The 10375-nt window shown below is 52.5% G+C and overlaps 1 protein-coding gene across 1 annotated transcript; it reads right to left on the minus strand.

Annotated features, from left to right (window-relative positions):
- Positions 1–1953: 1953 nt before the first annotated feature.
- Positions 1954–4437, minus strand: LOC149809874 (uncharacterized). Its single transcript, XM_089994572.1, has 4 exons — positions 4300–4437; positions 3954–4178; positions 2916–3091; positions 1954–2047 (listed from the first exon to the last, which is right to left on the minus strand). The coding sequence occupies exons 1-4, from the start codon at positions 4435–4437 to the stop codon at positions 1954–1956; spliced, it is 633 nt and encodes a 210-aa protein (XP_089850698.1).
- Positions 4438–10375: the final 5938 nt, after the last annotated feature.

The raw sequence follows: 10375 nt of genomic DNA on the forward strand, positions 1-10375 counted from the left end.
AGCCTCAAGTAAGGTCAGTACTAGTAGCGGTGAACGTCGAATCGCAACCGATGATGCAAATGTCACCCAACGATTAATGAATAAATCCCAATCTGTGGGTTTCTTCCATTCATTTTGGTGGCATGGATTATCATTTTGCACTTGGAGCTGCCAATGGTCGTGAGGATGAGGCACGCATCGTATTGCTGGACTTGATGCGACATCTCGTGCAACGATTGCGATGTGTAGACGCTTGGACTTCCCTTGTGTCCAAGCGTCTGAACATGATGCATGGCATAGATCGTGAGCAGAGGACGCTTGATTGTTGCTAGTCGACGATTGGAGGAGAACCTGGTTGTTCTCGAGCATTTCTCCGAGTCGTGCATGGGACAGCAGCAGTCTTGAGTCTCTCAAGTTGAATGTGCTCAATTTTCACTCCTTGACAGGCCACGGTGTGCCACAGCATTGTGTCCGTCACTATCAATGTGAGGCAACTGCCAACCCTGAGAGGTCTTACTTTGACGAAACTGTACTTCTTACTAAATTGGTGCTGGCAAATCAATCGTACGGATGATGATTCACTGCCGAAGTGGCCCAATGGTACGCACTACTGGAACCTCCGGCAGCTGGCCTAGTGCTATGACAAATTGTAATCTTCATCCTCCCAACATCTGTGTATCTCCGAGTGCACATTACAGAACGCAAGAACGAAGTAATTCATGGAGTTGCCAGTGCTGATGTGGATGCCGTATTGTTGGAAAAAGCTGCAACGCCAAGACACTTGCATGATCTCTTTCCAGCAGAAAAGAGCCCCGTGTGCAAGCACTAAGCCTGTACAAAACCGTATGTCTGGTAACAGAAAGGCTGAAGTTCTTTATTCTAATTGTGTAGGTGCTGATCCAACAAATGGCCAGCCATCTACGCTTTTGCACCGCCCTAGCAGGCACGGGGAGGGGGGGGGAGGAGGAGTCTGACTCACCTGCACCTTGATTGTCTGGGCGCCATATCGCTCAGAGACATTGCAGTGCACTTGAACGGTGACGAGGGCTTTCTTGTCGTAGCCCTCCGGGTCGCGGTCTATCCGAACATTTGCTGTGAGGGGGATCTCGGGCCGGGACTTGAGCAGGTCGAGGGAGTAGGTCATGATCACCCGCTCACCCTTTGTCGAGGGCACAGTGATCTGGGCGTAGCCCTTGTCGTCCACTACATGCCAGCATCACCCCGTCGAATATCCTTCTTAAGCCGTATCATTGCAGGTGGTCGAAATCAAAGCACATCACTTATTTTCATGCAAATACACGCTACGGCTCACGCACACCCTACGACCATTAGAGATGTCCTGATGGCCCAAACTTCAGGCACCTGCTGAGGGATGGCGGCGTTTAGCATTCTACGCCGTTTCGCTGTTGCGAGCGCCTCATGAACGGCTATCTGCCGAGCCTGCCCAAGGTGCATTTTGTATCACCAAAGCTGCGAAGGGAAATGTGTATAATCACCATTCATCAAGAGACCCAGAGCCTACAGATCGCAGCATGTGTGGGCTGCACATGAGTCAGACCAACACAACTCATGACGATGTGCCTGATGCAACACTACCGTATTTGCATGGGCATTGGCCACTCCAGGTAGTATGTGGGAATCACAAACTGGGCAGTGAGGACTAGCATTACCGGCACTGAACATGCCCTTCACACTTGCTTACAAATTGTGTAGAATCCCATTGGGACTCTGCATCAGCGGTCCACGACAAGGCATTCACGATGGCTCACAAACTGTGTCAACTCGCACCATGGTCCATGAGAGTGGCGTCCTCATGCAGCTTGAAGTCTTCGAGCAGCACAGTTGCACTATTGACGACCGACGGGTGTGTGTCACGGATAGCCTCGGCCGAAAAAGCGTACATCTTGATCGTCGTCGAGAGGTTGCTCTCAATGTATGACTTCATCTGCACCGTTCCGCTGCAGTGTGCCACGGTCAAGTCTCCCGAGCATTGACCGTACAGGAAGCCTGCTCCACCATGTCTAAAAATACCTCCTCTTGGCCCGAGGACTGCGTCTCCAGCACAGACCTGCGAAGCATAATTGACTTTTGAATTCAACACCAATTCGAACCAATTTGAACCAATTTAGAGATTGCATTGCAAGGTGCTTGCAATCAGTGATGGTAGTGATGATGTCCCGACTGCTAACATTCAATAAGCTGAATTGTTTTGAACGCAAATATTTGGTTATGTTTCGCCTGAGAAGTAGTTCTTGCTCTGATCTATGTGATGCAACGACGATGTATCATTTTACAACACTACGGAATCCACTATGGCATTGGTAGCACTGATTCTTACGTAGTACTTGGGAGTTGAAAATGTCTAGGTGGGTGACGGAGTCTTGTGAAATGATACCAGACCATATGTGAGGTGAGAGAACTGAAGGTGACCGCTGTCTGCGTCTATAGATGGCGGGCAACATCTCATCCCTCTTGACGAACCGACACGCACCCGGCTAAAGTATTTGCTGAGCTATTTCCCGACACTGCGAATCGAAGAGTGGCATTGGAGTGCAACAGTAAGCAATGAGGGACATGATTGGGTCCCTGCTGGCCCCAAAACATGTAAGGATTGTTTTTGATCCAAGCGGTGATAGCCACAACCAGAAGATGGTACGCTTACCTCAGGTGATGGTAATGGTAGCACTGACTCCCAAGTAGTTCTTGGGCTTGACAAGGTGGATGCGGAAGTGTTGCAAAACGATACATCAACATCAGAAGATCCAATCAACAGGCAAAACTACCTCATCAGCGCAAGCCCAATGATCTACCCCGAACTTTGGCTACACCGACACAGAGCTCTGCAAGAAAGCCCAGTTTATTGTCCTCACTCTGGAGAGATTGGCTGGAATCTGTTTGGTCTGACCGATCGTGCTGATCAAGAGGAGCTGGCTCACCTGAACATGCCAGCTCGGACCTTTCCTGCCAAGGTACGACTGCCAATAGAGAACTTAGGCTGAAGGACAATGCTTTGCAGACGGTCCCGAATCTTGGTGACATCGGTGTCTTGAGGAACGCCGTAGTCACAGCACTCGGATAGAGCCTCCAATACCAAGTGCAGATTTGCTCTCATCTACATCTCAGTGCAGAGGTCCATCAGGCAAGGAATGGGGACCATCATCATAATGTTTTTACATAGAGAGAAAAACGAGACAGTTCAAACCAAAATGTGACAACAAGCTTGCGTCATCACTGCGTCACATCCATAAGAGCAGGAACTGGACGGCGCAGGCCGAAAGCAATCAAGCAGAGCATTTATTGAACAGCTTACTGAACTTCACTGGTCGGGATAGGCAAGCCTGCCTTGACCACGCTGCCGCTTGCTCCATCATATTTGAATCACATAGATAAGTAATGAATAGTGGTTTACGCGAAAATGCGTCTGTCATCAACGACAACATCAGCAAGCATTCAGTAACTGCCTGCTTAAAACGAGACACTTCTGTACCTGATGGAGTATCTCTGAGATAGCTGCTCATATGTGTGCAACAAACTGATGGCTCTTCCTTACGTGATCTGTTGAAAGTTACTTGTTTCTCGCGTAGCAATACTTATTTTTTTTCTTATCAGTAGGGTTCTGGGTCGATGAGGGAGCCTATCATGCAAATGGCTCATGTACCAGACTATGCAACGTGACAGCGGATGTCAAGAGCCTTGCGCTTTTGATCAAGGCATGAGCTTCAGGATGCGACTTCCTGGCTTTCAGTGCATGACATTTCAAGCATTGGTCACCATGCGTCTGGGTAGTCATTGATAGACATCCCGCACCTCCAGCTTGACGCCTGTAGGCTCGTTGATGCACATCTATTTGCATCAAAAGTGGCCATTATCTAAAAGAAGTTCCTTGCGGTCTTATCAAATTTATGTGAAGGGCAAGAATGCTGTTTTGCCCGGGTCAGAACACGGAACAGCAGACAGAATGACAAGATGCACACCTTCTCCTCGTTCAGCGTGCCAAGTATACTGTTGAGAAGCATAGCGAATCCTTTCAGAAACTCCAAGGCGGAACTCGGCGAGGGATTCTCGCCTGTCGTTAGGCAGAAGACGAGACTTGCGACCTCATAGAAAAAGAACGTGTATCTATCTAGATGAACCACGGGAAGCCGTTCGTCAGATGAAGTTTCGCGAACATACTTCCAAAACAGCTCTTGAGTCCGTTCCTGCATGGGGACACCATGCTTTGAGAACTTCTCCCGCAATGGAATTGCCGCATTTAAGGTGCCATTGATTTCAGTGCCAAATACATCGCAGGAAACGTGTATCGATGTGCACCAACCATACGTGAGGAGTTCGCATGTTCAACTGCTTCCTTGCACTGGCCGTGTTCGTCGCAAACATCATACGGTCACTCCGCACCTTCGTCAGCGCGCATTTCCAGTCCACATAAAAGAGCAAGTCCGCTTGAGAAGTCAAGCACATCATTGAGTTAAACATATTTAGCGATGCCGCGCTGCGCTCTACGGTCCTGTATGCACGACACCTAGTGCAATGGCACAAACTAGACTGCAAGCATGGTCAAAGCAACAACATGCTGTCTGCTAGGGAGTACTACACAAACGAGCGATGTTGGTTGGTGAAGAAGGAACGTGCACTTATGCATGCACACTTCAGGTGCGGTCCAGCTCCCGGGGCATCCACTCACGGCATTCCTCTCGTGACTCGGATCGAGCCTTGCGGCCTGGGAGCCAGAGCTTGATGTCGAGGCACTTTCTGTGCACTTCGCTGCCGATGTTCAGGCAGCAGCACAAGACCAGAGTGGGCCCCGTGGTGCGGAAGGACCGAGTATGGCTGTATGTGTCGTTTCGTGTCCTGCTCACGGACGGGTTATGGCGGCACCGAGTCACTCGTCCAAATACTGGCACCCCTGATAAGACTGACCGACATACTACACATAGATCTATGATTGCACATCTGAGCAAAAAAAAAGAGAAATACATGGCATGTAACATGCAGCATGCAAAAACAAACGTACGTCAGCCATAAGGCTAGTGTCAACAACAGGTGAAACAGCATGACTGAAATTGCACGGAGTCAAAAGGACAAGGCATCTCCTGCATTAAAGGTCAACCCAGAAGCCTTGTGGAAACGCAGATCTGAGCGTTCCGTAACTTTCCTGCACTGAGAAATTGCATATTCACACTCATCGTCTGTTCAATACAAGGAAGTGTCAGCAACCAAACAACCAATTACATCACGCGGCAGATCCCCACATCTCCTGATACCGCGCCTGCGCATCTTTGATTGCCTGCTTTGCAAGCAGAAGCCCAGTTCGGGACCCCTCATAACCGGGGTCCACTTCGGAAGCCTTCTTGTAAGCCTTGATCCCCTCCCCGGCCTGTCCCAAGCCCACCAGAGCCGCGCCTTTGCGGCACCACAGCTTTGCGTTGCTAGGTTCGATCGAGATTGCACAATTGGCATCCTCAAGGGCGGCCTCCCATCGTCCAAGCTTTGCGTTTGCCGCCGAGCGATTGCTCAACAGCGTCGCGTCTTTAGGTTTCAATCGCAGTGCGAGGGAATACTGCAGAGCCGCACGGCCGTAGGCTGCCGCTTTGAAGAAGCTGTTGCCCATGTCCTTCGCGAACTGGCTGCGCTGGAGGAACTTCAGCGCTTCGGTCTCCTCATCATCGCTGCTGATACATGCTGACTCATCGAATCCGGTTGCTGTGTCTCGGAATCTCTCGCCTGCGGGGTGCTTTGCACGTCACTAGAGCTTGTGTAATCACAATGTGATGACGAAAATTATGAATCACTATGCAGGTGGCTGATTCAGGAAGAGTTACAAGCGTGTCGCGCAGTGAATTGTGTGATCATGCATCATACACAATACTGCCGGACAATCCTTCGACATGGGCATTAGCGACCTCGTGTCGTCCAAGTTCTCTGAATTGGCAGTCAACATGTTGTTGGGGCCACAATGAGTGCTCCGGCCCGTTGACATGCAGCCTTTGCGAGTCTGGTTCAAGGTTCGGTGCTGGGAACATGCAGTGCTTTGCCAAATTGGGTTTCGACCCCCATTTTTGTCCAAATAATCATGCATTCAGGCACCTGAACCCGTAAATCACATGGTCTGGAAAAGCGTCGGGACAACGTGGTTGAACTGGCAATCATGCACGATAGTGTTGTGCTGGAAATAATAACTAGGCATTAGCAAGTCCAAGTGGGACTTCAGATCGTGAAGAATAAACAGCGTGACAATGCCCTGACGTCTCACCTGAGTGGGCTTGAGCTGTCTTCGAAGCAGCCGTACTGGGAGGGGGGGCGAGGGGGCGAGCAACACTTGAGGGCGGGAGGCGGGCTGAGCAGTCTGCCGGAATGATGCGTTTGGGGAGAGAGTTGAGAAACGCGGCACAGGCTGCGCGGACTTCTGAGAGATAGGATGCGCCGCTGATGGGGCTGCCTGAGGCTGCCAGCACGGCTTTCATGTCTCTGACGCTCCAGCTGCTCTCGCCATCTCTCAGCATCTGGGTGGCTTTGGTGTACAGGTCCATCCGCTGCACACGTCGAGACAGCATTGGCATTGAAGTAGTAGGCGCCTGCGGGCCGCCTGCAGGATGCGGCTACAAGCGACGGCGATTCGGGTGCGATGACCAATGCGTTCGCCAGAAATGTGGTTCCACGCTCATTTCTGCCCCAGATAATTATGCATTTCCAGGCATACAGAGCCACAAACTGTCTGCGAAGCATCGGTGACGGCAAGAGCAGGTCAGGAGGCCTGTCTCACCATAAGACTCTGAACTACCGTACGACCACAAACATTTATCGATCAACAACTGCCACAACTAGTTCTTGGAGTTGCCAAGGTCCATGAAGATGCGGTAGTGTTGCAAAAAGATACATCATCATCCCCGTTGCTGCCTTTGGTGATGCGATTGCCACGTGAGCAGGTTGAGCAAATCACTGCTGTTCGGTTAGAAAGATATTGGATGTTTATAACTTATTCTCACAATGTCTTCTGGAGTTGTCGGTGCAATATTTTTGTACAAAAGTGGATGCATGTCGGCGGACAGCACCTGTACCAGTGCAGTGGCATTGCGACGGGCTGCGCAGTCACGTGGGGAGTCACCAAGGTCATCGGCTTTGAGGGCGTCCGCCCCGCCCTCGAGGATCAGCAGCACAGCCATCTCCTCCTGACCGTTGTTGACAGCTGAGTGCAGAGGGGTTGCGCCCGCAAAGTTGGGCGCGTCGGCAGGAATGCCTATCTCCAGGAGCCACCGCGCAGCCGCGACGTTGCCTTGTGCAGCGCTCCAGTGAAGCGCAGTGTGACCTGCATTGCAAGTTCTCGGATTGACAACACATAGATGATATCAGTTTAATTTACCATAGCGGCAGAGGTGTCGATTCGTGGCTACTCCAAAAGGAACCCGGGTGCGTGCTTGAGATGATGATGTATCATATCAGCGCGAGCTATTCGGTTCTGTGCGGTACAAATGCATTGTGCGAAAATCAGATAGCAGAAATGTCAGGCTTCGAGGTCATAAATTATATTGTCTTTCCCTTCCTGTTTCGGCAGGAAAGCACACTCAAAGGACCATGCTGATTTTATGGACGACACTTATTGCATGTCATGCAGGGGCAGCCATATCTCAGAAACCCAAGCTGCTGGAAGTGATGGCAGTACACATAGCAGTGCGCAGGGTGCTTTGCAATGCCTCAGAATTGATGGACGTGAGCAAGAGGAATACAACCATGTGACTCTACTGCCCTGAGTTTCTTCTCGCTCAGTACTCTAACGAAGCCAACGTAACGGATGAGACCAAGTAGGCGTTGGGATTCCAGCGAACGAAAATTGGTCAAAGACGGACAAGTCGTCGAAAATCCAACCAGCAAAAACGGATAGCCGATGAACTAGGCGTCGCACCCGTGAAACTATACTTGGTGCCTTGGCCCCGGTAGAGGAGCAGGAAGGGGTTCCGAGCCAACAGATCAGCGAGCTGTGTGAGGCAGCCCTCCTTGGCAGCCTCCATCCATTGCCGCCCCTCCTCCCTCGAAACATGCCCCAGCCAGTCCAAGCCTGTGCGAGAGCTCCAGGCACCCCCTCCAGCAGTTTTGAGCGCATCCTGCGGGCCCGCGCTTAGAGCTGCCTCTCCCGCGGCTTTCCCGCACTCTGCACCTAGGCAGCATCCTGCAATTCAGAGAGCAGTTGTCATTCGACAAACCGATATACCGTGCACGCAAACGTGCAGTGCCATTGAGATATCAGGTTCACCTGCGGCTGTCCGAAATGCTCTATCGTCAAGAAACCGAAATGAAAGACAAGGACTTCGTAAAACGACACAGATCATCACAAAACGCGCTAAAACCGTGCAAATCGCTCCCTTGTTTTCAGAAGCAAGCGTACCCGGCAAAACGTCGAGCTCTGCATCGCCTCCCATCAACTCCGCTTCAGCTTCGGCCCCCCCCGCATCGCCGGAGGCCCGCACTGGCGCCATGAAGGCGCCCCCCCCACCCCCCATGTCTCGCCTCGCCGTGTCAAACGTTCGTTCCCTTTGCAAAATGTCCTCCACATGGGAAGCCCCCCTCCCGAACGACTGCTCCGCAACTACAGGCTGTCTCAGCCGATCATCCTCCCTCTGTGGACAGGGACTTCCACTACGCCGGCCCCTCTTGAGTGCAGTGGCGACCTCCACGCTGGGGGCAGTGGCTTGCAATGATTCAGCAGGGGGCTTCGGGCCTTGCTCAGGCGCGCGTGTCATACTGCCGTCGGCGGAGTTTGTGCGAGCGGCACCTGAAGTCGAGGGCAGGCTACTCGGCGCAGGTGGGAGTGGCAAGTCTGAAAGCAGCGTCCGTGTGGACGTCGGCACTGCAGGATTTGTTTGCGGCGCTGCCGCAGTCAGCGACTGATTCGGGCTGGAATCTGCAAAAGAAGTCGCTGGAAGTACGTCGCGTGCTGGTGGCTTTGGCGGTGCAGCACGTGTCGACATATCCACTCGTGTGGTGGCTGAGCTGGGGTGTGTTGCTGTTGTGGTGGCCGCAGGTGGAGTCGGGCTGCGAGCTGAAGTGCTTGTGGGTTGCGAGGCGGCTGCAGCTGCGATTGCCGCATCCTCCCCTGAGCGGTTGAGGGCGGCAGCGATGTGTGGGTGGCCGTGGTGGGCTGCCAGAGCAGATGCTGTGAAGCCGTCGTCATTTTTCGCCAACGTGTCAACGTGGGGGTGACTCATGAGCGCCTGCAGGTCGTGACATGTGGTGAGTCTGGGGTCAGCCGAGCAGCGCTTCAACAAAACGGATTACAACCCCTCCTCTGCACCAAAATTTCTGCAATTTCATGCTTTCCAGGTCTGTGGGCGCGAAAATATCACAGTCTGGCGACCCGCTTCAGCCGAGAGGCTTATCGAACTGTGCAAGGACAGGTTGTGTACATTCCAGGCGTTGCAGTGAGCTGGTTACAGGGGCCCGATCATGTCTGAGTATGCACTGTCCCTAAACTCACTCGTTTTGCTGTTAGCAATTGAAGACACTGGGGACTGCATCTGTGAAAAGCTTCCGAGACATGCGGCGTTATGTGCAGCATCGCACTTAGTGGCCACCGTTGCCGCAATGCAAGACGGTACATTCAAACAATAGCATTGTCAGGAGGCGTACCCACCCCAGCTGTTCCTACAAGACGGCGCGCAGGGATCCTAACAAACGAATTACGCAAATCACGAAGCACAGAACCCCTAAACGCGCAAAAACCAGGATGCCAAAGACACAGCGATACAACCTGCGCACAGCACGTAATGACGCATGCTTTAACAGTCGCGGCAAGGAAACGCACACGAACAGCTTCCCCCTGCCCATTGGCAGCTGCCGCGTGCAATGGCGTTGACTCACTCGCATTTCTCACATTCACGTCCACCCCACGCTGCTGCAGCAGCCAGGCCGCAACGTTGCACTGCCCACGTGCGGCTGCCCAGTGCAGTGCGGTGTGCCCAATGCCTGGACCCACGGCCCGCAGCAGTGACTCATCATGACTCAGCATCTCTTTCATCTCGTCTAACTGCCCCTCCTTCGCTGCGTGAAGCCATGCTTTGAGCAGACTCGGCGGCGTCCTCAGAGCCTGCGGTGTGGGCTGAGTTGATGGGGTTGGGCGTTGTTGTGACGTAATGCGGGCAGGTGCTGTGCATGGGATCAATGGCGATGCTTCTTGGTGCGTGTTATTCGACGGGATGGTCGGCCCTGTCGGAGGCTGAGTACTCGATGACTCAGACTTCTGGCCCGAAGCACCTGGCATGGACGCAGCCTGCAGCGCAGGATGAGCTTTCAGCTTGTCTTTGTTTCTGTTTTGAAGGATTCGGTGACCAGGGAGCAGAGCCCGCACTGCAATGGTGAACCTGCAGTTGGTGAGTTTAAATGGTTGCTTTTGCGCTTCATAACACTG

Source organism: Nuphar pumila, unplaced genomic scaffold (assembly GCF_984573655.1).
Source record: "Nuphar pumila unplaced genomic scaffold, dmNupPumi1.hap1.1 HAP1_SCAFFOLD_716, whole genome shotgun sequence".
Taxonomy (NCBI): domain Eukaryota; kingdom Viridiplantae; phylum Streptophyta; class Magnoliopsida; order Nymphaeales; family Nymphaeaceae; genus Nuphar; species Nuphar pumila.

Coding starts and splice junctions, on each gene's coding strand:
- LOC149809874 (XM_089994572.1), bottom strand. CDS start 4,437: ATGTGCTTGACTTCTCAAGCGGACTTGCTCTTTTATGTGGACTGGAAA. Junction 4,179..4,299: donor TGAACATGCGAACTCCTCAC/GTATGGTTGGTG, acceptor GTCCCCATGCAG/GAACGGACTCAAGAGCTGTT. Junction 3,092..3,953: donor GCACGCTGAACGAGGAGAAG/GTGTGCATCTTG, acceptor ACTGAGATGTAG/ATGAGAGCAAATCTGCACTT.